General features: G+C 52.4%; 1 protein-coding gene across 1 annotated transcript in view; it reads right to left on the bottom strand.

Annotated features, from left to right (window-relative positions):
• Positions 1 to 16,950: 16,950 nt before the first annotated feature.
• PREX1 (phosphatidylinositol-3,4,5-trisphosphate dependent Rac exchange factor 1) overlaps positions 16,951 to 27,969 on the bottom strand; it is a 172,450-nt gene continuing 161,431 nt past the window's right edge. The window contains exons 33-40 of the mRNA XM_008159188.3: positions 25,740 to 25,839; positions 23,274 to 23,417; positions 23,062 to 23,176; positions 21,557 to 21,623; positions 20,756 to 20,928; positions 20,276 to 20,378; positions 19,953 to 20,020; positions 16,951 to 18,301 (exon numbers count right to left, since the gene is read on the bottom strand). Coding sequence (XP_008157410.2) covers positions 18,259 to 18,301; positions 19,953 to 20,020; positions 20,276 to 20,378; positions 20,756 to 20,928; positions 21,557 to 21,623; positions 23,062 to 23,176; positions 23,274 to 23,417; positions 25,740 to 25,839 — 813 coding nt within the window. The 3' untranslated portion in view covers positions 16,951 to 18,258. The remainder of the gene's footprint in view (positions 18,302 to 19,952; positions 20,021 to 20,275; positions 20,379 to 20,755; positions 20,929 to 21,556; positions 21,624 to 23,061; positions 23,177 to 23,273; positions 23,418 to 25,739; positions 25,840 to 27,969) is intronic.

Genomic DNA, 27,969 nt, shown 5'->3' with positions numbered 1-27,969 from the left:
CTGCCAAGATTGTGGGCCTGGAAGCCAACGGTGACTGGATTTCCCTGCCAATTTCTCTACTTTGCCACCCTGCTATGTCTCCTCTAAAGTTGCCTTATTTATACATTTATTTCCATATTCTCTATTTTCTCCCAGGATGTGAGCTCCATGAGAGCAGGGAACTTGCTTGTCATACCTACCACCAGATTTCCATGCTCTAGAACATAGCAGGGCTTCAAAAATATTTTTTTAGTGAATGAATGAATTGGGAGGTGAATAGATGGGCTTTATATGGCCTTGACCCTGTCCTTGTCCAGCCTCACCCACCATTCTCTCCCTCACTTATCCTGGCTCAGGACCGCCCAGAAACACCTGCTCTTCCTGTCCCTGAGACCCTCTTCTCCAGACATAGCTCATGACTTGCCCCTAATCTCCTTTAGGTGTCACCATCTCATCTCTGACAGCCTTGTCTAAAACTGCAAACCATCCCCAACTTCTGCAATTTCCTATCCTCTCACCCCCACTGTGACTTTCTTTTCTCCATAGCACTTAGCATCTTCGAATATACTAACTTCTCTATTTTATTTATTGTCTCACACTCCTCACCAGAATATCAGCTCCAAGAGGGCAGGGATTTTTGTCTATTTTAATGGCTGATCTACCCAATGCTTTTAGAGCAGTGAGTGCCAGCCACTTAGTAGATGATCAGTAAATGAATGAGTGAGCCAGAGGTCTGACAAAGGAGCTGGAGTAAGCAGAGAGGACTTCCTGGGAGAAGAGGCTTGAGTTGGGACTGGTGGGATTAGGAGAGGCATAAAGTTGGCGGGAGAAAACCAGGTAGCATAAAGGATTCAAAACCAAATAGTTCCCCAGGGCCTGGAGCTGGAATATCACAGGTAGAGTCTTGCTTTGTGTCTACTCCACCCCCCAATTACTTAGATCTTATGCTGTCTGACAATGGTTCTTAGAAAATTTATTCAATGTTTTATTCATCCTTAAATTCTTTAAAGCTGCAAATCAAACATCACCCGTATGCTTTGCTAACTACGTTCCAGGCTCCTGTGTTGCAAATAGCTGTGCTCTTTTGCATACCAAGCAGACCTTGCCCTGTCCCAGGAAAATGGATTTCTCCCGGTGTGCATTGCTCTAAGTGCATCCACAGTGAGGCAGAGCAAACATCTTCTCTTCCTGATTTGCATTATGCAAACCTTTAATCTCCTCAAGTTTCTCAAAGCACAGTGAATGATTCACAGACGCCAGGAAATGCATGGCTTGATCTGCCGGTCCATATAAATTAGATTTATTAGGGGGAAAGAAAGGAGCCTTGATACTATAAACTATTGGGGAATAATCACCCCTGAGCATGGAGGCCCCATAAATTTGCTTCTTAGGGGGGAAAAAATGGGGCAGCTGACCACACACATATTGCTGGATTTGTGTCCTTCGCTCAGTTATCAAAATGAAGAGGACAGTGGACTTCTGTCTTGAGCAAACTCGGGTGCTGTCTGGGAAAGAACTGACCCTCCGTGAACTGGTGGTAAACTGCCCTAAGAAAGGCCCCTGGGCCCTAGTCCGTTTGGCTCAGTGCATAGAGCATCAGTACATGGACTGAAGGGTGCCAGGTTCAATTCTGATCAAAGGCACATGTCTCAGTTGCAGGCTCCATCCCTGGCCCTGGTCAGGGCCTTTACGAGGGGTAGGCAATCGATGTGTCACTCTGACATCGATGTTTCTCTCTGTGTGTCTCTCTTCCTCCCTTCCCCTCTCTAAAAATCAATGGAGAAATATTTTCAGGTGAGAATTAACAAAGAAAGAAAGAAAGAAAGAGAGAGAGAGAGAGAGAGAGAGAGAGAGAGAGAGAAAGAGCCCTGGCTGGTTTGGCTCAGTGGATAGAGCGTCAGCCTGCGGACTGAAAGGTCCAGGGTTCGATTCCGGTCAAGGGCATGTACCTGGGGTTGCGGGCACATCCCCAGTAGGGGGTGTGCAGGAGGCAGCTGATCGATGTTACTCTCTCATCGATGTTTCTGACTCTCTATCCCTCTCCCTTCCTCTCTGTAAAAAATCAATAAAATATATTGGGGGAAAAAAAGAAAGAAAGAAAGGCCCCTGGAAGGCAAGCAGGAAAGCAGGATGCTCAGGGTGGTAGCAAGGGCACCGTATGAGAGAGCTGGCTTTGAAGTCCAGCTGTGCACGTTCATCACCTTGTGACATCAGGCAGGTTACTAGAGCCCTCTGGGCTTTAAGTCTCTCGCCTGCCGGTGGGGATACCAAAGCCCACCAAGCCAGGTGGTTGAGGAGTGCATGCAGCTCTGGGTGAAATCTTTGTTGGGCACCTTCTGGGTGCCAGGCTCTTGTCTCTGACAAGGCCCTGACCTCAGGGTGCTCAGAGAACAGACCAGGAAGAAACCCGCTGCCTGGGTAAGCTCAGACAGTGATACGATCGGTGAGCGAGTGAAACAGGGGCCGTGACAGTGAGTGGAGAGAAGACTAGTAACATTAGCCAGATAACACCGTCAGAGCCACGGCGGTCACAGTGAGTGTGGCTGAGAAGAGCCCTTTCATGGGCTGGCATAGGAGTTTAGAACCCATTCGAGTCACAAATCCATGCAGATCTGACCACCAGCAGCCAACAGTGTGCTGAGTTCTGTCCTTGGGTGTCAAAACTGAATGAAGCCAAATATATTCATTAGTAGTAGTATAATCTTATTACTATTTTACAGATGAGGAAATCTGCAATCCACAAGACATGCCTATTTGATATGCTCCCTGTCTTCCATCTCTAAGTTCATTTGCCTGGAGATGAGTGGGGAAGGAATGTCTTGCTCCTTTTACCAGTTCCTCAGCTATTGTCGCTCAGCTAAAATCCCACCCTCTGTGTACTACTCTGTGATGCGGGAGCTGTCTCTGCAAACCACATTTTGGCTTTGCTAGCTGCCCCTGGGGTTTGCCAATAGGGGGGTGCTCGAGGGAGACATGGAGACGGGAGGAGGAAGAATGGATTTGCTCTTTCCTATCTGCTTCCTGTCCCTCCTTTGCTTCTTCCTGTTGGTTTTACTCCCTATCAATGTGACCCTAGTGCCCTTGGCCATACCAGTGTCAACCGGCCAGTGCCAGATGATTTTCAGCCCCACTGTTCCAGTTCGTCCAAGCGTCCGTTTTAACAATTTCAGTGTCTTCCCTTTGTTCCCCAGCGCCAAGGGGGTGGCTAATTCCCACAGTTGCCATTTCTGTGACACCTTTGTGCAGGGGTTGGCAAATCGTTTCTTAAAGGGCCACAAAGTCAACACTTTAGGCTTGCAAACCACATGATCTCTGTTGGACCTACTCAATTCTGCCCTTGGAGTGAGAAAACAGCCATAGACTACATGTAGACAAATGGGCATGGCTATGTGCCAATAAAATTTTATTTACAAAGACAAACAGCCCACCTTCAAACAGCAGTTTGCCAAATGTGTTCTCTCTTTGCATTTCAATTATTTGATACTTGTTTAATAATTATATATTACTATTTTTATTGTGGTTAAAATAACTGAGATGCTTTCTGTCTCCTGACTAAACTCATACTCATAGAAATTGAAACCAAGATTAGGGTTCACATCTGAGTTACTAAAGAAGGCACTTAATATACTTGCTACTTTTTGCCTAGTGGACCAACCGCTAAATGTCAACCACGTAGTGGACCAGTGTAATGTTTGGTACAATGAAAAGATGCTCAAGAGTCTCTGAAAACTGTGTTGTGGCAAAAAGCAGGCAAGTTGGCAGAGACTTGAGGCAAGACCGTGAATTGCACTGTTGGCTCTAACAGGTAAAAGCAACCCGCTTCTTGTAGTCCTTGCAAACTGGACAAGAAAAACAATAAAGCACCTGCCAGATCAAACGCTGTATATGGGGTGTGAGAAGGTTTGTTGATAGACTCAAGCAAGGGTAACATGTTTGGAATAATGGCTGCAAAGGAAGTCACCACCTGATTAAGTTTATAGCAATCTACAGTCATTCTCCGAGAACCAACTGCCTCAATATAGACCCAGCAGGCAAGTTAAACAGAGGCATGATTGGATGTCGCTACCTGTGCATCTTTCAGGTCTTATAGGATGGCACTAATCTCTGCAATTCACCCAAGTATGCTATCCTGGTTGGGAAGGAAATCACCAAAGAGTTTCACTTGGGTCTTACTACTATAACGGATTTTAGTCCATGAGTCCTTCAGTTGCCAGAGAACTTGGGAAATGCCATAAGGTGAATCTGCACATCAACTGGGTCCACTGTGATTTGAACTTAAGTCAAAATTCAATTTATTACCTGATCTCTTTTTTTAAAATGAGATGAGAGTTCATAGTGGTTTCTGGCCATCAGACCTTTTTCTGTTATACAGATCAAATGACATTTTGGTACACTGCCCATCTACTTCATTTCTAAGGATACCATGAGGAGTAAGTCATGCCAAACATTTCCTGAGACCTTCTGATCGCCACTTATTTTCTTCTGGAAAATGTGGTAAGTATGGCCATATTGTCTTTGGGGGATAAATACTGTCACTTGTCCTCATCCCCACGGACATCTCCCATCTGGTATCTCCTCTGGCATCGCTGCTATTACACCCGGCCTACTGAACATCTCACACAGAGATTTTCAAAGATGCAGGACCTCCCTCCCTAACATATTCCTCAATAACTTGGTGAACAGAGTGTCCACCAGACCTTTTGGGGGCATGTATTGGGTTAGGGGCAGTGGTTGTGTTTATCATTCATGATAAACTCACTCTAATGTCCTTACACCCCTAAGCTCCGGATTTCTCCCTTAACATTAGGCAAAGAATATTCTGCTATCCTAACCTTATTAAATGAAGGCCACCACTGAGACCAAGGATTGCCACCAACCAAATAAACATGAAACCACTTCCAGGTTCATGACCTAACCATTAAATTCCGAATCCCCACTAAGTGTGTCCATATCAAAATTTTAACTTGGCCCAATGCGATATGCTGTCCTCCTTAGTCTAATACTATTATAATTTCTTCCTAGACATACTCCTCAGGTTTCTGCCAACATAAGTCAGCAAAATCCAATAATCACTTTGGGGTATATGTTGTTTCCTGATATAATAGAGTTTGTGCCCCTCCCACTGGAACATGTGGACATCTGACCCTAGTTTAGTAACAACAAGGGTGGGTGAGTGAGGCTTGAGGGGAATAAATAGTTTGTTGCAAGGAAACCTTTTAATAACCTTGTAGGGAGACCTGGGAGGGAGGCTGCTTTCACTTAATTCTCATTGCTTCTACTTGGTTCCTGTTTCTTTTTTCTTTCTTTCTTTCTTTTATGTTTGTGTGATTTCCAGTGCACACTGTGGGGGAGGAGGGGAGGCACTTAGTAAGTACACAATACATTTTGTTTGGATGGATTAATACAAAAATAAAAATTTAAGAGGAAGAGCCAAGCATTTGAAATTCTATTTAATTTTTTAATTTGTAATAAAGTAACTGTCAAAACTTAGCCTTTTTCTTTAGTTAAATCTTATTTCAACAGAACCTCCACTGTCCAGCTCCTCATAAGCCATATCTCTGGCTAATGGGAAGTCTCTATGGGGCAGGCTCAGGTCTGATGCCTCTCAAACCTTCACATCTGGGAAATAATTCTTGGTACCAGTGGGTGTTCAGTAAATGTTCACTCAATGGCTGAATGAATGAATGTGGGCCATTGCCTCCAGAGGCCTCTTCCAGAACCGTTCATCTCGGTTGGGTATTGGTGATACCTTACCCGTCCTCTCGGTTGTGCTCAAAGGTATAAGTCAATTTTTCATTCCCACCAGCCAATGCTCTCCCCATTGTAAATTGATGCAGCTCCTTAACCAACAGCTGGAAGGCCACTAGTGTGGCGGATTTCCTGTCAGGCCTCAGGGCTGCATGCAAACGCAGCCCTGCCTCCAGGGTCCCCTTGGCACCCTGAGGCCTCTCAGTGGAGCTCCTTCCCAAACATCCACTGTGACTCAGTGGCGTGGGTGATATATTTGACATCGTGGGTGCCAAGCTAATACCCACTCTGTCCTTCAATCTCAACTCAGCTCTGATGTGGTTCAGGAGCCAGGAAGCCAGGAGTTTCAGAGCGCAGGCTCTCCTCCCAGCCCCAGGATGTGACTCCCGATGGATTCCGCCAGTGGTTCTCCATCCCGTCAGACCCAATAACCCCTCCAAAGAAATGTACTTAATGACCTTTCTACGGCCTTGAAATGAAAGCCATAAATACTTAACCTGTAACATCACATGTACTTAAAAACTCATTAAAATGTGCTAAATGGATTATAAAAATAAAGGAAAATAACTTGTAATAAAATAAGTCACATTTCAGTATGCAGATGAGCAGGCACAGACCCGGGGTGACATGGTGAATGGCTGGATCCTTGCCAACATCTGGAGAATAATTTCGAATGTGAGAGAAGTCAGATCGGGAGGGGCTCCACCACAAAAGGACAGGAAAATGAAAGCGATCCTCAAATATGAAAGGTGTATACATTGCAATCTTTCAAAAATAGTCTGTTTTGACATGAAGTTGGCCTAGGTTCTAGGTGAAGGTGGTTGAAATGGCTCTTCACACATGTGAATGACCAGTTTGTGTTGTGCAGACTGTCCTGCACATTATGGGACACCCAGCATTCCTGGCCTCACCCCTAAATGCCAGCGATCATTGGGACAAGCCCAAACACCCCCTATTTCCACCATGTCTCAGGGGGTGTCCCTCTCTGGTGGAAACCGCCAATCAGTCTTGATCGGTCCATTTCCTCCACCAGCCACTGGTCTAGGAAGGAGCATGGGGATGAAATTTTGGGCAAAGTGCCATGAGAGACAATCTGCTGGGGCTTCTGGAAAAGGTTCCCGAGGTCTTATAAAGAAGCCATCGGCAGAAACACACATTTCTCATCTCACACTGGAGCTGTGGAACCTTCCGAAACCATCAGGGTGAAGACCTGAGAACCAAGCCAACGAGGGGAAGAACACAGCAGGATGCGCCCTGATGGCCCCTGAGCCGGCCAAACCCAGAGCTGCCTGGATTCCTCGGCTTGTGAAGTAATAACTCATCTTTATTATTTAGCTACTAGTACTTGTTTTGGAGTATTTTACATCTTGAAGCCAAAAATACCCCTTCGGTGATAGGTAGAATTGCTTTTGCTCATTGCCATAATCCCTTCTATTAGGTAGGCAGAGACTTTGCCATTCCAAAGCACTAGGAATACATTCAATCATCAGAACCTGGCATCACCCTGTGAGGTGGGGGTTATGATCCCCATTTACAGATAGGAACACTGAGGCCAAGGAGGAGGGGAAGTGACTGCCCAGTGTCAGACACCGGCGGTGGCTGAGCTGGGACTTGGCCCCGGTCCTGGGCTGTCCCTCACTGCACAGTTCCCGGGCCATCCAGAAGGCCTTCCTAACTCTCTGATCTGATGCCTCATCCAGGCCTCCAGGCCCTAAATATCCACAGCCCCTCATCACCATTATGTCATATTCTCATTATTAGGGTGACTTTCCTGGATTAAAACCTGAGTCTCCAGACATTTCTTGAATACATATTCATTAGCACAAATAAGTTCTTTGTTAGTTCTCAGAGGTAGCAGGCTTTGAAAGAAACAAGACATGGGACAGGTAAGTCTTTAAGCTGAGTCTACTCATGGTACCAGGGTGAGCTTTCATTCATTCATTCATTCATTCGTTTATCCATTCATTTCTTCACTCACCAGTCAATACTTATTAAGGCACCCTATGTTCTAGAAGCTGGAATCGCAGCCTTGGCCTAGCCACAGTCCTGCCCTCACAGAGCTGGCTTCCTCGTAGGAGGAGACAGTTGAAAAGCACATGAGTAGGATTTGATAAACTCCATGAAGGATAGTACAGGGTGATGAACTAGGAAGTGACTCCATAGGAGACAGGGCTACTTCACACAAGGTGGTCAGTGACGGCCCCCAGGTAGGGGAGCTAAGGCCCACCATTGAAACATGCGCCCCTCCCACAGCATCAAGCACCTCTGAGAATGGCCCCTGGTGCCCAGGGAGCTTGGTGTGAAGAATGGGTGATGCCAGGTAGTGGGGAGGAGGGAGAGCCAGATACAAAGGATGAACAAGAGGCCACAGATGAACCCCCTCGTCTACATTTCTATGGGGGCTTGAAATGTGGACGCACTGTGGGCCAGGCAGGAGCTCCAAGGCGACCCAGACCCAGGAAGAGCCGCCCGCGCCCTGGAGCCCAAGCTGCCGCTCCCTGGAATGCAGCATGGAGATCAGAGAGCTCACTGTCCAAAGCGAGTGGGAGTAAGAAACATCGTCTACATGGGGCTTCTTTACCGCGTCTGCTCTCAGGGTCCTGTGTGTGTTTAATCAGGTCTCCGAGGAACAGGGGGTACCGATGGGGAGATTTGTGGGAGCTCGGAAGTCTCTCACCAACACACACATGCACATATATACACACACATACATACACCTTCACACACAAAAAATACACACAGAGACGTACACATACATCCATGCGTGAGGCTGGTATGTATTCATTGCTGTAATTAATACAGAAGCCCTCTTCTGCAGCAGACATTTCTCTCTGGGAATTGAAATGTAGCAAGAAGCATGATTCCTGCAGAATCAAACAAACCCTGTTTTTACCTGCTCACAAGGTTAGTTTTGTGATATCAAAGGGATTATCCAGGAGAGAAGATCTGAGGGAGGATTAGCTACAAGTCAGGCTGTTCTCCACAGAGGAGTCTGTGGTTGAACCTGACTCACGAGTGAGGAGAACCAGGAGCCACCAGACCTCCTTACCGTGCGGATGGGGCAGGACCCCATCGTCTTCTGCTGGTTGTGTTCTTGGAGGCCAACTTCCAGTTCCCAGGCATCCCCGAAATCACTGGTGGGGTCTACCCTCCGTGGTTCACGTCCTGGTCCCCTGTGGCTGTGGACCACATGTCCCGTTCTGGCCAATGAGCTGGGAGCATGATGATGGCATCACCCACAGGCTGGGCACTTAACTGCCAGTGTGAGACCTCCTCCCCAAGCTTGTCTTCTTCCTGCCAAGAAGAAGACATTGGCGAGGGCAGCTGAAGACACTGAGCACAGCTCCCAGCCACCTTTCTATACTTAGAGCAAGAAATCAACCTTTATGGTCAGAGCCTCTTAATTTTGGGGGGGAGCTCTTTGTTATGCAGCACAATCCAGCCAACCCTGACTGTGGATCAGGGTGTTCAAACTGACCCACCCCCAGGAGAAGAACTACTTCCTGAGCATTCCACATGGTCCAGGCATTGTGCGCTTTTGTAAAATGTGTACAATATATGCGATAAATACGTATGTGTTTTAATTGTTCTCTATTCAACAAAGGAGGAAGTGCCGATAATGGCTAGCCTTTACTGGGCATTTAAAATGTGGCCAGCACTTGCTAAGCATTTTAACCTAATAACTTCTTCAAGCCTCACAATAGTCCTGGGAGGAAAGTGCTTTTATTTATTCCCATTTTACGGATGAGGAAAGTGAGGCTCAGAGTGGTCATGCATATGCCTAGGACCACTCAGCCAATAAGTGGCAGAGCTGGAACTTGAGCCAAGGCCCATCCGACTCCTGGTTTGGGTTTATGTTGAAGTCGCCATGGGGCACTGGTGTTGACGCTGAGGGCCTGGGCAGGGTGTGGGGTGCAGATGCCCAGGGGCTCTGTGTTCTGCACCCTTTGCCACATCCCAACCTGAGGGTGCTGCCGGGGAGTGCCAGTGTCAGAGCCAGCACAGGTTTTGATCCTGCAGGTCCTGGAGCTGAGAAGACGCCTGTGGGCAGAGGTTCTGTGGAATCAGCAAATTCCTTTGCCCTCTTTGCATTCAGTCAAGCAGTATTCATCCTTCAGCCTCCCCGCCCCTTCGTCTGGAATGGGCCCTCTTTTGAGTAAACCGCATTGATTCCACCTAATTCTCTCTTCAAATGAAACCCCATTATTTTGGGAGCAGCACCCTCACAAAGGTTTCCCGGAGCACTGAGGTGGGAAATGCAGATAAGCACACCTCTTTGTGTATAAATGGATGCAATTAGTCCAGGGACGTAGCCTATCAACAGCTCCTGGGCCTCACGTTTACAAAAGGCCCGAATCCTAGACTTTTAGAGTTTCCTCCAAATGCATCTAGGGTTATGTGGGCTGGGCGACCAAATAACCATTGCATGTCCTGAGCAGTTCCCGAGCCCCCGGCGCTGAGGGAGGTTCTGCCTGCGGTCCCTCATCCAGCAGCCCAGTGAGGAACTCCCTGCGGAGCCCATGCTGCAGGGGAAACTGGGAGAGAAGTCCTCATGGAGCGGTCACTCCGAATGGGAGAGACAGACAGTAATAGCAAACACCTCAGTATGTGTGCTACATTGTATTTTAGGAAAATACCACACGGGAGGGTGGGAATTTTAGAGAAGGGCTTCAGGAAAGGCCTTGGTGAACTGCAGACTCTGAACGAAGACCTGACGGGGTGAGGGGAGTCACGGGGATGCATGCGCAAGGGCACTCCCAGCTCAAGGAACAGCTGTGCAAAGGCCCTGAGACAGCCCTCTGGTGAGTTCCAGGAACAATGAGGCCTGAGTGGCTGGAACAGAGTGAGTGAGGGGAAGAGGAACCAACAGGAAGGGGGGGCGGAGGGGGGGACAGGGATGGAGTGGGGTCTTGAAGCGGAAGGGGCAGGGGGCCTTGGGCTTTTACTCAGCGTGAGATGGCAAGGCCCTAGAGGGTTCTGAAGGAGGAGTAACATGGTCTGCCTTAGATTCTAACAGGATCCCTCTGGCTGCAGTGGGGGAGGGGTCAAGGAGATCATTGAGGAGAAGACTGGAATATTCTAGGCAAAAGTTTGTGTTTTGGATCAGAGTGGTAGCTGTAGATGTGGAGAGAAATGGCCAAGTGTCCAAATCTAAAGCAGGAAGGCACGGGGAGAACAGCCATGTTCCTCCGGGGCCCTCATCTCAGGGAGAAAAGGTTCCCCCAGGGCTCCACCCTTGCACCTCATTGGTCAGAAGTGGGTCCAAGTCCACCAACCACGGGCGAAGGGGTGGGATCCTGTCATTGGCTTACATCTCCACTCATAATTGTGGGCCCCAGTGCAAAATAAAAATCTAGAGCCTTGTTCAAAAATCATTAAGAGGTTCAAGACGGGGACAGCAGAGCCTTAAGCCGTGGGTCCTTCTGAGCACGGGTCCCTGTGCAACCACACAGGTCACATGCCATGAAGGCAGCCCCAGCCCCATGATTCACCCCCTGAGCTGAGCCTGGGGCCACCCACACAGACTGGACTGTAGGAGGGAGGGTGAGGCATAGGGAAGTGACCCCGATGTGGGCCACAGCCTCAGCAGTGTGAGATTCAGGCTCCATCCAGCTGCTGGCCTTGCTTGTCCCTATAATGGGATAGTGGCCCAGAGAGTTGCTGGGAAGATGGAGGCGATACAGACTAACTGCTCAGAACAGTGTCCCCTGCTATTTTTCTCATACCTCTAGAGACAAGCTCCACCTCTCTCCCAGGCTCTGAGTGTCGCACAGCGGTAACCTGAGGACCCCAGGGGAATGCATCTCCCCCCACCCACCAGTCCGAGCACCTGCAACGGCCCCTTGAGTCTCGCACCTTGAAGAGCCCGAGGCCCCTGCTTTGGCGATCACCCGCGACGGCGGCTATGAGAATAAACAGAAATATCATTGCGTGTCCTCAGAATGCTACACATTTCCTAAAACACAATAAGAAAAGCATAGCATATTGTGGAAATAAAATGTTCCAATGCCACTTGCGCTCTGAAGGGTACTCTCAGCTTCTTTTTGAAAACACTCAAATGGGCAGGCCCAGTGGGCGGGGAGCTAGGATTGCTCTGTTTTACAGATGAGAAAACTGTTTGCCCTTTGCTCAAAACTCGCCAGCAGCTTCCTGATTCTAGGCATGAACGCCAAAGCCCGCTGGTCACCTCTGGGCCCTGGGCCCTGCCCACTCTGACGTCATATCCTCCCGCCACCCCCTCGCTGCTCAAGCTCAGTGGGCTTCTCACCGTGCCTCCAACTCACCAGGAGCGTTCTCACCGCTGGGCCTTCCACCTGCTCTCTCTTCTTCCTGGAACCAGCCATCTCCATGGTCTCTCCTCCATAGGTCTCCACGCAAGGCTCTGCCCCCGAGAGGCCTTCCCTGGCCATTTAGTAAAAGAGCTCGCACATCTGTCTTTGTCCTCCCCCCTGCTGCACTGACCTTATTGGCATTAATACCACCTGACATAGTATGTACCCATGTGTTTATTGACTTTTTTTTTTTTTTATCACCTTCCAGCAGAAAATAAACTCCACAAGCACTTCGCTGATGTGACTTTGGCCCTAGAATGGGGCCTGGCTCCCAGAAGGCCTTCAATAAATATCTGTTAACTGATGCCAGTGAGGGCAAGAGGTGGGCCCAAGTGGGTTGTTGAGCCAGACCTAGAATCACATGTGGGTTTCTTCTGCCGCCCTCTTGCGTGTCGGAATGCTGGATGCGGGCACATCCTGGACAGGGTGGGTCTCCTCAGGCCAGGGTGGCTTTGCATCATCTGCTGTGCCCTGCTTCCCCCAGAGGCTCAGGCCCAGCCTGATAGAAGAATGTTCTTGCAGGGACATTCAGCTCCGTCAGGACTTTCTACAAGGGATCTGAGCCCTGGTGAGGGTGCCAGTGAGGGAGACAGATTGAGCAGAACGCCTACAGTGCCTGGGTCTGGGTCAGGGCCAGAACTGTCACAGCCGGTAAGGTAAGAGCTACACGCGTGGACTTTCTGGAATCTGAAGATTAAACTAGCATGCACAGCTCACCTGAGGAGACGGCTGTATGTTGGTCAGAATCCTCCATGCATGGTCACTCATTTGCTGATTCGTCCCACTGAAGTCAACAGGTATTGATTGAGCACCTACTCTGCCCCAGCCACTGGGCCAGAAACTGGGGCTACCGCTGTGAGCAAGGCGGGCCGGACCCTCCTGGCACATGCAGTCTGGAACATGTGCAAAGACCCTGAGGCAGCATCCACGACACGAAGGCAGCAAAGCACTCGTCCATTTTCCCGTGACAACCTGCGGTCCTTTCGTTAGCAAGGCGACCTCTTCCACCCTCCCCTTCCTCCGCCCCCATGTCTGCCACGTTCTGGGACCAAAGCCAGAGTCTCCCATGCTGCACCTGGGCAGAGCCCCCAAACTCCAGAGGCCACTGTGCTCCCTTCCCCCTTTCTAAACGCAATGTTGCTCCCACAGCTCTGGAACCGCATAAGGGACCAGGGTTTCCGAGCTCTATGGCCGTGGGTAAGTCACTTAAACTATCTGTGCGTTTCCTCCTCTGTAGTGGGGCCTTAGCAGTACCTACCTTGAAGGGCTGGTCAGAGGATCACTGACATGAGGCCTTTAAGCCACCGGCAAACTATGCTCAACAATAGGGATTCTGAATGTTGCTATTGGTCCTTCAGGCAAGTCTGGGAGAGGTCAAGCTGGCCAGAGGATGAGGAGTGCTTTTGGAGGAATTGAGTTGTATGCCTCTTGTTATAGGTGGGGGAACTGAGGCATAGAGAAGGGCAGGGCCCTGCCGGGGATCACACAGCATGTCAGAGGACCCTGCTGCTTGGTCGGGCGCATCCCTACAGCCCTCTCCTGACCTCCCCCCACCCTGCAGGGTACTAGTACCCAGAGAGGGGCAGCAGTCAGTCATGATTTCTGACGAACCTCCTCCAGAGACTTACAATGCTCCGGAGATGCTCTCAGAGGCCAGGCAGGACCTCCTGGTGCACAGCGCCACCTGGTGGCAGTGTTTCCCTGCTGGTCGTGGTTTCTGGGCGAGGTGGGGCTGTGCGCATTAGTAGTTGTGGGTATCTGGTCACCGCCCTCAAGCACGTCACTTTGCAAGAGGTTTTTTTTACATCTTTCTCATATATCCAACTGCAAGGGAAGAAGAATGAAAGAGAAGTAAAGGCATAAAAGTAAAAAGGAAAGAACATAAAAATAGATTCTCGCTCACAGACATATGTTATGGAGCCAAACAAATAGGAAAGAAAGAAAATGGAGGAGGGAAAGACAAAAATAATCAAGAAAGAGGAATAAAGAAAAATGAAAAAAAAAATAGAGAAAATGTGCACGCCAAGTCAGGCCTAGCCCAGCCTAGAAGGGCAGGTGCCAGGGCCCATCATCAAGACAATCCCAGCCCCTGCCTCCAGGCTGTCTTTGTCCCAAATGTGGGCACCTGGGAGCCAGCGCTGGGGTAGGCAGGACCTGACAGGACCAGGGGCCAGGTAACCGCAACCTCTGAACACTACACAATCTCTGGCGCCACCTGCTGGGTGGACAAGGCACCACATTTATCCCCTGGAAGCTAAACTGTGGGCCCCAGAAACTGTTGGTCCCCAGCATCACAGTCAGGTGGGTGTCATAGTCTCCTTTTCTCAGAAAAGGAAACTGAGGCTACGAGAGAGATGAGACTTGCAGAGGAATGGCCACTCAGCAAGTACAGAATCCTGGCAGTTCAGGGGGCAGGCGAGGGTCTGATTTCAAAGTCTTAGTCCAAGCCCTCACTGCCCTGAACAATCCAGCCCAGGCACAGAGTAATGTGGTTAGAGGTGCAAGCTCTGGCTACTAGGCAGTGGAAGAAACTGAGGATCAGACAGATTCAGACACCTGGGCCCAGCTGTGGTCCTGGGAGAGCGGAGAACCGAAGGTCCGACCGAGAGACTCATCAACGGCAGGGTTTTGCCCACCTCTTGATGTTTCATTGGCCAGCACAGCACATCCTGGCCATGATGTCCTCCCTCAGCCGACATCATCCTGGGGACTCTACAGCTGAGGACCTGGACAGTCCCAAGGCCAGCTCTGGCCACACTTTCCTGGGCAGGGCCACCCAGAGTCAGGCGGGTCAGCATGCTGGGTAGGTGAGGCTGTGGGGGACTGGAGAGCTGGCGCCTTGCCCAGAGGCCCTGGCACCTCTCAGCTCCAGTTGACACGTGCCAGGTGGGAATAGGGGCCAGTGCAACCAGAGCTTCTGAATTTTCAAGGAAAAACAAAAATCTGAATTTGGAAGTGAAATCTGCTGGTTCTTAAATGTGAATATCTGATTCAAAATTATAAAGACACCATATCAGGAAAATAAAACACACAGCCATCGATGCCCACCTTTCAGCTCTTGGCCCGCCAGTTTGAGACCTCTTGTCTCCGGTAAAATGCCCTCCCAGCTCCTGCTCCATGTTGTAACTGTGACAAAGGCTCTCTGGAGAGAAAGGCTTTTACCCCCACTTTGCAGAGGCAGCTCTGTGTCTGAGAAGAGATGTGACTTGTTCAAGGCCACACAGACCCCACTTCTCGGCTCCACACCAAAGCTGCCCCTGTCCATCACGGTAGCAGAACGCACTTCCGCCTTGCAGGAGCCCACAGTACAGCACGGGGAAGTTACTGCTTCCTATAAAAGTGTCTGCCCAGGGTAGGCATCAAATATCGATGGAGGTGACAGCCCTTCCCTTAGAGTGATGTCTCTGGATCCAAAACTGACCTCAGATAATTCCAAATAATCGGTCTGTCACTGTGCTGAAATCCCACCAGGATTCACTCTCGCTGGTTAAATATTGAGTCTTTGAAACCTGCCATTTGAAAGACACAAGGCTCTCTCTCTCCCTCCCTCTTTTTCTCTCTCTCTCTCTCTCTCTCTCTCTCTCTCTCTCTCTCTCTCTCTCTTCTCTTCTCTCTCTCTGGAAGAGACCACTCTGGGCCTTGAGGATGCACTCTGGGAAAGGTTAGTTTAGAAGGGAAAGAGATTAAAAGAGAATGGGCTCTAGTCTGAAATGGCAGGACTAGTGTGGGCATCATGGCTCAGAAGGGTCTCAAGGGTGGCCATAACCGTGTGGTTGCCTTTAAGAGGAGGGAGTCTTTCAGAGATGTCGGTGCTTCCCAACGTGTGGCAAAGGATGGAGAGAAAAGAAGGGAAGAGGTAAAAGGAAGGTGACAAGGAGGTGGTGGAAAGTGAGGGAGAGAGAGGGAGACAGGCATAGGGCAGCCTAGCAAGTCTGCAGGTCAAATCCCACCAGAGAATGAGATTACCCCGGCTGGGCAGACGGACCCAGGGAGCTTCAAAAAGATGGCCCGTGCCCAGCAGGTGAGAACCAGCTCACAGCCTGGGACCTAGACAACAGGCTCAGGAATGCACAGTGTCTACTCCAGCGTGTGTTCTGATTGGTCTGCTTGCAGCTGGCGTGGATTCTGATTGGCTGGGAACCAGCCTGACCGTGTGTTGAGTATTTGGACTGCCATTCCAGCCCCAATCCCAGATCCCAGATCCAAATGGAATTGCAGGCTGGGGCAGAGGATGGACCTACCCTGGCCCCTGGGTACACATAAGACCAGAAACTGGCAGGACACCCAGGAGGAGGTGGGGGTTACCTGGGCAAATAGACACATTCCTCCAGCATCGCCGTGAAAGGGGAGGTCAGAGCCCAGAATAAAGGTGAAATACAACATACAGGCCCTTGTGGCCCATCTGAGGTGCAGACCTGCAGTGAGATCTCGGTGGTCTCACCACTCCTCTGCAAGGGAAATATATACTATCCTCAATTTGCAGGAGGAAACTGAGGCTCAGAGGGATGGCATTGCTGACTGGGGGTCACTGGCTCAATGACCCCTCCATGTGGGTCTTGGAGGCCTCGGCTCATTCCAACGTGAGGCTGGCCACACCACCCCCATGCCACCAGGGTCAGCCCCAAAGGAACCACAGATCAAGATCTTTGTATTATAAATTGACTTTTAATAATAATAAAAAATCTATCATGAATTTAATGAGGAGAATCTGTACATTTTAAAGTAAACCAGTGCACGAGGCCTTGCCCGCAGGGACCCTCTCCGTTCCCCGCCAGGCAGGTCAGGTCCTCGTTTGTATCGCGTCACCAGTGCCCAGCAACAAGCCCGCCTCCGCAGTCTAATGCTCGGGAAGGTGACCTCCGGGGCTCAAGGGTCCAACATTCTGGGGGGGGGGGGGGGGGGGCCGTCGGGAAACCCACACCTGCTCTCACCACCAGCCAAGGGCAGAGCGACTCCCCTCTCTTCTGCCTCGGTGGTGACATTTCCCTGCTAGTGGACAGGAGCTCGAGGGGGTGCACTGCGGAGAGGGGCCCTGGGTGGGACTTGGCTCCCAGAAGGCAGAGAGGTTGTCTTCCTGTCCCCCTGGCTGGCTGAGATGCCCCAAACGCCCTGCTCTGAGCTAGCAACAACAGAATAAGTTACAGAAGCCGCCAGCCAGGGTTTCCTGTGACCCTCTGACCTGCAGAACACACCTGCGTGGGACAGTAACTCAGGTGGGTGGTTCAGGCCCCTCCAGTCCCTAGACCTGGCCCAGCCGCCTCTCGAACCCTTACAGCCAGTCATTCAAAGAGAGGAAAGTAATTCGTTCTAATACTGGCCAGCTAGTGGGGAACCGGGGTGGGTGGGAAGAGGAACCATAGTTCATACCTGTAAGCGATACCCTAATATTTAAAAAGGTGCAATGTTTTTGAATTTTCAATAATTTAGTTTCTCTTTTTCTTTTTAGTACTGGGGAAAGTTGTCAAAACTACCTTATGATGGTCCCGTTAGACAATACACCTTTTCTTTGAAATTTAAAATGTCAAATACATAATCACACAACGTAGTGGGGGGAGTCTAAAGTAAACCATAGAGATTTCACGCCACATAAATAAAGTCAGAGCAGATCTTGCGCCCGGGGCTGACGGCTCCAGGTCCCAGGGCGGTGCTGTCGGAAGCTGGTGCGGCTTCCGAGTGTCCTCTCGGTGACAGACGCCGCGCCCTGGCCCTCTGTCTTCCTGGCAGAGGCCCGCTTTTCTGAGTCCACTGAGCAGGTTAGTACAGGGGTGAGCCTGGAAGCCAAGGCGAGGCGGCAGAGACGCGCGTCACCTGGAATGTGGACTTAGAAGGAAACCAGGGTTTCAAAGTGCAGGTCGAGCCACCCCGAGGGAGCCAAGGCTGTGGGCCTCCCCACGGCGGTGCCCGTGACGTCTCCCGTGTCGCCGGGGCCCTGGCTGCACCCCTCAGCTCTGTGGGTCCCCAGCACCCCTTGGGTTTCCGGCAGAAGTGTGGAAACGTGCGGGCCCAGGCCTATCAGCTTGCTCGTCCGAGGGTGGGGGCACGGCCTGTCCTGGCAGGCGGTGATGGAGAAGGCTGGGCAGGTCCTGGAGGGAGCAGGAGCAGAGGCTCGGACGGGCTCTAGGGCAGGCCAGCAGGACCCGCCGTGTCCTCCCGAATCCCAGCTCCGGACAACGCAGCCAAGCACCAAGCTTCTGGGCGTTCAGAGGTCTCCGTCCACCGGCGGCTGGCAGAGGCGGTAGAGCCTGGCGGGGGGAGGCGAAGAGGATGAGGAGGGGCCGGGGCGGGCTGGGGCCTGTTATTCACATGGCTTCCATCTTTACGTGAACAGGCAGTCCATGCCCAGAAAACAAAACTCAGTAGATGCTTTAAGAAACGCAGAGTGGACAGTATTTATGCTGCCCCTCCTCCCCCCAGTGGCCTCCTCTCTGCACAGGCAGCCTCCGCTCCCTCCAGACGCCCAACGGCTTTACAAATAGAGCCGGCCTGGCCGAAACCGGTTTGGCTCAGTGGATAGAGCATCGGCATGTGGACTGAAAGGTCCCAGGTTCGATTCCGGTCAAGGGCATGTACCTTGGTTGCGGGCACATCCCCAGTAGGGAGTGTGCAAGAGGCAGCTGATCGATGTTTCTCTCTCATCGATGTTTCTAACTCTCTATCCCTCTCTCTTTCTCTCTGTAAAAAATCAATAAAAAATAAAAATAAAAAAACAAATAGAGCCGGCCTGCGTGTGGGGGGATGTTTACAGGTGTGGGTGTGTACGTTTCTTCACACTGATGGTGGCACACTAGTCACAGTGTCTAGCCCTTGAGTTTTTTCACTTAATATAATCTTGGGGGCCTCTCCCTGCAGGACACAGAAAGCTGCCTTGGTTTTCTGAGCGTCTCCATCGGAAGGATACCGAGTCTCACGGTCAAGTAAGAAGGAGCCACTAATGGCTTCCAAGCAAAAGAGGCAGATCTGCTGTGGGGAGAACGGCTGCGGTGACACGGACCAGACAGCGAAGCAAAGCGGCACAGTGGTTAGGAGGTTGGCCCCCGGGTTCAGAACCCCAGCTCTGCCATTTACTAGCTGTGTGACCTCAGGCAAGATGCTTAACCTCTCTGTGCCTCAGTGGCCCCCAACTGCCAACTGGGCATAATACCAGTATCTTGTTCACAGAGTTCCTGTTTGAGTTAATACGTGTAGGAAGAGAGATTGCAACGGTGCCTGGAGTGGGGTAAGTTAACAGATAAAAGCACTCAAAGGGAGGGAGGGTGAAAACCGAAAGGTCTGCGTGGGAGCTGCCCAATCACCAGCCCACTTCCTGGCGTTGTCGATGTCCTGTGGTTACGTGAGAGCTGGGTGAAGGGCACCCTCTATACTACTTTTGTAACTTCCTGTGAGTCAAACCATTTCAAAACGAAGTGACTTAAAAATTGTGAGCAGTGTTGATAGCAAACTGGGCAGTGGGGATGGAGAGAGAAGATGGGCTGATAGGAGCTACTACTGGGGCAGGGGGCAGCACAGGGTCCCACCAGCCTGGCTGAAATCAACGTGGAGAGATGATGGGGTCCTGAGGACAGGAAGCAGCCGATGGACTGAGGGCCTGAGGGTAGCAAGGAGGCAGAGCAAGGGCAGGGGGGTGGGGGTGGGGGGAGAGGAATCCCAACAAATCCTTGCCCATGGCTCATTTGGGGCTTTGTGTCATCTTCCCAGACGCAGTAGGTGCTCCTCTGGGGAGTAAAAAACTGAGCATGTTTGTCACTTCCCAAAGTGGGGCCCCCATAAGAGAGAGGTGAAGCCCCATAGGACTACCCAGGGGTCTGTCTGGGGTGAGGCCAGGAGTTTGATACCAGCCCAGATCCTGGTCTTCCCTGCGGAGAGGAGAGGGGGGAGGGAGGGACAGCCACTCACCGAGGTGCGCCCTGGGGCATCTGATCCTTGACCCGCAGGTTTTTGGCCAGAATCTCCACCCTGGGGCCCTGGGAAGAAAGAACTATGAGGCGGGGGACCTGTCTCTGCACGGGAGTTCAAGTTCGGGACATCTGAGCAAGCACGTGTGTGGGTGTGGGGCGGAAAGGTGGGGAACAGGCCCAGAAGTCCTGGGCCCCTTTCAGCTGGGGAGCAGGGCCACATGTGAGGCTGGTGACTGCCCAGCCCCCGATGGCCCCCTCATCCTGCTCGCAGCCCAAGGTGCCCAGGCCGGGACGCCCTGCAGCCTGGCAGGGCCGCCTCACCTGCTTCCGCATGATGTCCGTGGCCTGCATGATGCACTTGGGTAGCAGCCCGTGGCTCCGAGCCAGGATGGCCGCCTGCTCCAGGGAGACACTCAGGGTGCTCCTGCAGGGAGGGGCAGGGGGCGGCGGCAGGTGAGACGGGCACTTCCTGCCCACCACGTGAGGCCTCTGAGAGCGCACACGCCAGGAATAGCCACCATCCGACCATCACCCATCAGAGCATGGCAGGCCCCTGGCCTCACATCCTCCTCTCCCCAGGAGAGCCCTTGCCTCCGGGCTGAGAACTGCCCCCATCCCCAGATAATTGCTGGACTCACTCCCCACCCTCAGGGGTCTCCTGTCCGAGAGGACCCCCCTCCTGCACACCACACAAGGCCAGCATTTGACTGCTTCCCTCTGCACCCCTCTGACGCATCAATGTCACACAGCGGCCCCCCCGCCTTTGCTCTCTGATCCGCCCAGGGCCAGCTCCGAGCTCACCTCTGCATTCCCGTGCCGCACATGGCGATCTGGCAAGCCCCCAGGCGGTAGCAGAGCTCAGAGGAGATGGGGATGAGGCTGGCACCCAGGCTCCCAGCGGCACCAGGTTTGGGGTGGACGAAGGACTTCATGAGACGACAGAGCTCATCCAGGGCATTGATGGGACGGATCAGCTGTGGGGTGCACACACACATCCGGACGGTCTGAGGAGGCCCCCACCCGGCCTTCCACCCCATCTACTCCCTCCAGTCCAGCTCAGTTACTGCTGCGTCCTCCCAGCTCCCCTCACCGGGGGTTACAGCCCAATGAACCTTCCCCGGCCCCTGCTCAAGGACCATCTGTGGCTCCCCACTGCCCCACAAGCTGCCATTCAGTGCTCACAATGTATTTCAGGCCTAACCTTCAAATCTCATTCTCTTCACCTGCCCAGGTGAGCCCCCAGCTAAGCCTGAATGAAGTGCCCTCTCCCAACTGTCTCAACCAGCCCAGCTGCACCTCCCCAGGAAGAGCCTTCCGCCCGCCCCAGCTCCCAGCTGCAGTGTGGAGGCATCCTATAAAAGGGTGGTTTGCCAGTTCTTTCTGTGTCGTCTTAATATCCTGCCAGCGAAACTACAGACCCCCGGAGGGCCATGGCCACCACTTCTCTTGGGACCCCCAGCCCCACAATCCTGAGGCCAGTACCCCCTAAGCCGCTGTCAACCCTGAGGCCTGCTTGAGGCCGGGACATGGGTGACAGGCCTGGAGCGCGTGTCCCCGGAAAGCCACCCGAGCCCTGCCCACACCACACCGCAGGGGACGCACCTGGTCTATCTTCACCGCCGTGGTGCTGGCATCTGTGGGCAGGTTAGACCGCTCCAGGTAAAATGCCCTGGGAGAGACAGATATGGGCTTGCGGGGGGTCGCCATGCCCCGTCCATGCAGCCCCCACCCACTGCCGCCACAGCCCCTCTGCCCGCCCATAACGCTCAGAAAGAAACCACTGAGAGTGCCTTGCACGGTTCTCCACGCCCACAGTCACCCGTTCCTGCAACAGCCCGAGGCGGGGAGCACGCGGGGCCTGCCAGGCACCCCTCAAATGCCACCTCTCCCTGATGGCCCATCCTGATCAGCTGGTCAACACCTGACGCCCCCCTCTCTCTCTCACCCCTTGTCCTGCGTATCTGTCCTCTGAATACTCTCACCACTTAACACGTGGCATCGCTCTCTTCCCTGGCTTATTGCCATCGCCCCTGGGAAGCAGGACTCCGTCAACTTTTTCTGGGAAGGGCCAAGCAGTCAATATTTTGGGCTGTGTGGACCAGTCTCTATCCAAACCCTACTCAGCCTGGCCACTGTAGCACAAGAACATCCATATGTAAATGAGCGTGTGTGCTAATAAAACTTTATTGACAAAACGGGGGATGAGCCAGACAACTGCTGCTCTAGAATCTATGCTCCATGAAGAAGAGGCTTAATGGGCCACTGCTGACTCCCGAGCCAGCACCCAGAACAGAGCCTGGCCCACATGTGCGGAAGGAAGGAAGGAATAAAGGAAGGAAGGAATAAAGGAAGGATCAGAGATGTAATATTTTAAACATTCAACAGCAGCAGGGAGCAGATTGATAGCATCGATCAATCCGAAGATTGATGGCATCGATCAATGCCAGTTTTAATAACAAAACTGGGTGTTTTCCCTGAAAGCATCAGCTTCCATTTCCAAACAGTAAAGCCAAACCTGAAACGTGGTCTGCTGATCTTCAGCCTCCTCTCCACGGAGCGAGAAGGTGAGGAGAAGGAAGGGCTGGGGTGCGGGCGGTGGTAGGGGAAGCTGCTTCCCTGGGTGTGAGGCTTCCTCTGAGAATGTGGCCCCTGCTCCCTCCACTTCCCTCAGGGGGTCTCCTCGGAGCCGGGCCAAGGCCCTGGGGCCACACCCCTCACTCACAGGCTCAACAGTCCCATCCAGCTCCCACCCCCACATGAAATGAAACAGGCGCTCCCCTGGGTCGCAAGGACCTGCTTGGAAGCCACACAGACCCAGGTCCAAGCTCAGGTCAGCCACCATCCAGCTCTGTGGCCGTGGGCGAGCTGGGTCCGCACTCTGGGCTTCCGTTTCCTCGTCTATAAAGTGGTTTAGAATGACCAACCGGGACTGTTGTGAGAACCTGATGAGCATGTGTAGGCAGAGGGCCTGGCACACAGTAGGTGCTCAGGAAAAGGCACTTTGCCCACTCCCATGCTGGGGGCCTGTCTGGTGCCCCATGTGCTAATACCCAGCTCCCGCAGCAGTGTCTGGATTCCTGTCCCCAGCACGTGCCCCGGGCAGATACCTGAGTTTGCGGTAATACTGCTGAACCTTCTCCAGGGACTGGGTGTTGATCTCCTGTTGCAAGTCTTCTGCCACCTGGCTGCCTGGAGGAGGAGGCCCCTCCGGGTTCTCCAGGGCTGGGAAGGAAGAAGAGGGAGGGCAGGTGGGGGGGTCCCGGGGTGCTCTGAGCCTTGGGTGTCCCCTGTGGGCCCCACTCAGCACCCCACAGCTCACCTTTCGTGAAGAGCACGGTGTGCAGCCTCAGGCTGCCCCCGCTCTCCAGGCGGGAGGGCAGCTTGGAGAAGTGGTAGCTGTCGAGGTAGAAGATGACCTTCAGCGCCTGCCGGCTGCCCTCAATGTGGTAGAAGACGTTGGTGTCTGGGGGAGGACACGGTGGGGCAGGTGACCACCCAGGCCCAGGGGAGCCCTGCCCACCTTTGTTAGGGCAGCTTCAGACCTTCCTTCGGACCTCCGGTGGCATCTCCCTATTCTCCCCACCCCAGAGGGGTGGCCTCAGAACCCCGTGCCTCCTACCTTCAGGGTGGCGTCCTGGGTCGCCCTGTCTGCCCTCAGACCTCCCTGCCCTCCCATCCTCTAGGGGTAGCCTCAGACAGCCCAGTCCGCCCATACTCAGAAGAGCAGCCTCTGACCTCCCTTTTCACCTCTTTCAACAGGTCCCAGTTCCCACTGCTCATTCTCAGACCTGACACCGGTTTTGCCCAGCTGGGGGGTTGTCAGTGTTTGTCTTCAGAGCCTCACGAATGTTTCCCATACTCCTCACCTGGTGCCCCAGGCCTCTACCTGCCAAATGCTGCCCTCAACCAGGACCTGCATTTATTTACGCTCATAGGGTACAGCTTATGGTAGGCATGGTATTAACACCCTATCTGGCACCCATGGCAGACATAACTAATCAATCAATAGTTCTCCCTAAGCCCAACTTTGCCTATCAATAGAACTGACCATCAATTCCAATTGGCACCTGAAACAAAATCTATTGTCCCTCTAGATCAGTGGTTCTCAACCTTTCTAATGCCGCGACCCTTTCATACAGTTCCTCATGTTGTGGTGACCCCCAACCATAAAATTATTTTCATTGCTACTTCATAACTGTAATTTTGCTACTGTTAATGAATCGTAATGTAAATATCTATGTTTTCCGATGGTCTTAGGCGACCCTGCTAGTGGTTCTCAACCACTGCTGTAGAGCCTAAGACCATCGGAAAACACAGATATTTACATTACGATTCATTAACAGTAGCAAAATTACAGTTATGAAGTAGCAATGAAAATAATTTTATGGTTGGGGATCACCACAACATGAGGAACTGTATGAAAGGGTCGCGGCATTAGAAAGGTTGAGAACCACTGCTCTAGATCAGGGGTCCTCAAACTTTTTAAACAGGGGGCCAGTTCACTGTCCCTCAGACCGTTGGAGGGCCGGACTATAGTTTTAAAAAAAACTATGAACAAATTCCTATGCACACTGCACATATCTTATTTTGAAGTAAAAAAACAAAACGGCAAAAACACCCGCATGTGGCCCGCGGGCCGTAGTTTGAGGACGCCTGCTCTAGATGCTCACACATTCTCAACAGGGTGATGTCACCCATAAGGAGGTGACAATTGGTTCTTGAGGCAATGGCCAAAAAAAGAGTACTCTTTTGATGTATAAAGCACATACAGTACCTAAACAAACATATAGTACATCCGTGGTCTTAAAATGTAATGGGGGTTGCAGCAATTAGGAAAAAACTATACCGACTCCTTATGGAGGTGGTAATTTTTAAAAAGTTGAGAATCACTGATCTAGAGCAGTGGTTCCCAAATGAGTGTGCTTCAAACCCACCCAGTCCCTGTCAACACCAGTCTATGGGTTCTACTTTGAGAGTTTCCGGTGCAGTTCTGGGCCGGGGCCTGAGGATTCGCCTTTCTAACGAGGTCCCAGTGGCTGCAGGTCCAGGGACCACACTCGTAGAAAAGTGGCAACAGATCCCAGCCCAGGGGTCCTCAATCCTGGCTGCACCTCAAAGTCACCTGGAGAGCTTTTCTAGAACCCCAGTGCCCAGGGTCCACCCCACAGAGTGAATCCGACCGGCCAGGGCTGAGGCTGGGATGGGGATCAGTATCTTTGAATACCAACAGCTGGGGCTGAGACCTGCTGGGCCAGCCTGTGGGCTTCCAGAGGGCAGAAACCATGGCCATATTTCTCCACTGTGCCTAAGACACATTCTGTGCTGGTACTTAGGGCTGAGGGGATGGGTGGAGAATGAGTGGATGAATGGGCTGGTAGGTGGGTGGTGGATGGATAGGTGGGATGGTGGATGGAGATGGATAAGTAGAGGGATGAATGGGTGGATGAATGAATGGTGTGCAGGTAGAAGGAGGGAGGGAATGAGGGAGGGAGGGAGGGGCTTAACTGCGCTACAAATTCTTAGAAAATATTAACAAGTCTTCACCCCAATAACGGATATCTCTAGAAATTTTAGTAAGAACTGGGTACTGGTTGTTGTTCCCTTTTAAGAGCTTTTGGAGACAATTGGGCTTATACAAAAATAGACCCTCTTTTTCCATGTATGTTGAGAGCATGAGGTTTGAAAGTACTGGGTCCCAGGTCAACCTTGGGCAGCTGGCCTGGGGGCAGGGTGGTCCCCAAAGCACTTCCCGACGCTCATGTTGGGAGCGGGAGGAGTCACTCACTGGCCACGTAGTTCTCGTCCAGCTGCTTGAAGGAGAAGGAGACGTTGTCCAGCTCCGACAGGGTCACCCAGAGGTCCTCCAGCATGGTGCGCTCCTCCTTCTGCAGGGGAAGCAGGGTGGAGGAGCCTCAGATGCCACCCTGCCCCAGGGTTTCACTTCAAGATGCTGTGACTCAACACCAGCTGTGGGCCTACCAGGCACGAGGCTCTGCTGGGCTCTCCAGGGCTGGATGTGAAACCGGGTTCCCTTCTCCTGAACCTCCCAAGGCTAGAACCCAGCTCTGCTCTAATGTGCTGGGTGGCCCTCTTGCCCGGACCATCCCAGCAATCCATCTCAGCCATCTCAAACGTAACACGCCCCCAAAAGTCCTTCTTTTCCTCCTCAGCCCCTGCCGTGGGCCCCTCAGCAAAGAGAACCAGCATCCGCCCAGCAGACCAAGCCCTACACGGTGACCTCAAGGACTTCTTGATTTCTCTCTCCGCTCACCCTGTACTAGTACACTGCCCATCCCCAAGTCCTGATAGGTTGACCTTCAAAACATACCCCAGATCCAGCATCTCCCTCAACCCTCCGCACCACCCCAAACACAGACCCCCGTCTCTCCAGGAGGACCACACCAGCCTTCTCACAGGTCCCCCTATGCCACCCTTCCCCCGAACACGGGGCAGCCAGGGATAAAACCCGAGATGCAGAGGGAGCAGGGAAGCCTAGGGGGTCACCAGACCTAGTCAGACTCCTGGGGTTGCCCTGTGACTACTGCTCAAAGCCTCTGAACGCTCCCTCTGCTTCCAGAATAAAGTCCTAGGCCCTACAGATGGGGCCCTGCTGCCATCATACCCGGATCCCCCTGGCCTGCTCCCCTCCAGCCACACGGGCCTCTGTTTGGGACCTTTGCACATCCTGTTCCCTCTGCCCGGCACACTCTTCCTCGGACCATTTACCTAGCGGGCTGTCTTGGTACTCAGGTGTCAGCTCAAACATCACCTCCTCAGAGAGGACATCTCTGACCATTTCAATCCAAAGAAACGTAGTCACCTTCTAAGTCTTCTGTATAACGACCTCCTGCCCGTCTCTCCTCCCTCTTCCTTCCTTCCTTCTTTCCAAACTGCTTCCCCCAACTAGAACGTGAGCTTCCGACACCCTGTGCCCAGCTCAGAGCCTGGCACACGGTGGTGACGGGTGAATTAGTGCACTGGGCCCCGGGCCCTTATCTGAGAACAGAAGGTGAGGGCTGAGTCCTCCTGGCGGCCTGTCCAGGCCCCAGTGGCCCTTTCCAGGAACCAGGTGAAAGCGATCTGTGTGCAAAATCGGCCAGCAGAGGGCGCACCTAGGCCATGCTTTCCCCAACAGCCAGCAGTTGTGGCTTTCAGCCCAGCCTGGGAAAATGTCTAGGAAGCTCAGGGCTGTAGCAGTTGGGGAGCTCCGCACTGGGAACATGGGGTGCAGGACCAAACAGTACAGAGAAGCGCTGCAGGCTTCATTTCTGGGGGACGTCGGCTCTGGGCCCCAGCACCCTTAAATGATGAGTCCTTGATGCTGCCTCCTGGGGGCCAGCAGAGAAACGGGACCTGCCTCTGAGCCCTGAGCGCCAGGACAGTGGGATCAGAGATAAAAGAGGAGATGCAGAGAAAGCAGGGCAACCTAGGGGCTAGAGGGCCTAGAGTTAGACCCCCGGAGTTCAAACCTGGCTGCCTGGGCCTCGGTGTTCTCATCCTTAAAACGTGGGGGGTAAAAACCCTGCCTCGGAGCTAGTGCGAGGATTGACTGAGATTCTGCCTGCACCGAGGAATCTCACCTGGATTATTACAAACGCCTACTCCCTGGCCGCCCAGCTGCTGTGCTTGCCCTCGTGGTCTTCCCCACCAAGGAGCATGAGTGGTTCTTCCAGTGTCACAGTCAGATCCCATCCCGCCTCTGCTCAAAACCTTGCCATGGCTCACACCCACTCAGAGTACCAGCCAAAGTCCTGCAAGTCCCCACGCAGTCTGACCCCAGTCAGTTCCCAAGACTCGCCTCCTCCTGCCCCAGCTTCTTCTGCTCTATCCGTAGGGCCACCTTGCAATTTCTCAAACACTGCCTCAGGGCCTCTGCATCTGCTATGCTCTCTGCCTGAGAGACTTTTCCCAGGATCCTCGTGGCTCACTCCCTCTCCTCTTTCAGTTCCTGGTCAGCTGTCACCCTTCTTAGGGAGGCCCTCACTGGCTACCTTATCAAAACATCCAATTGCTGT

The sequence above is a fragment of the Eptesicus fuscus genome, chromosome 12 (assembly GCF_027574615.1).
Source record: "Eptesicus fuscus isolate TK198812 chromosome 12, DD_ASM_mEF_20220401, whole genome shotgun sequence".
In the NCBI taxonomy this organism is placed as follows: Eukaryota; Metazoa; Chordata; class Mammalia; order Chiroptera; family Vespertilionidae; genus Eptesicus; species Eptesicus fuscus.
Note: the sequence above shows the minus strand (reverse complement) of the source record. Positions and strands in the feature narration are given on the sequence as shown.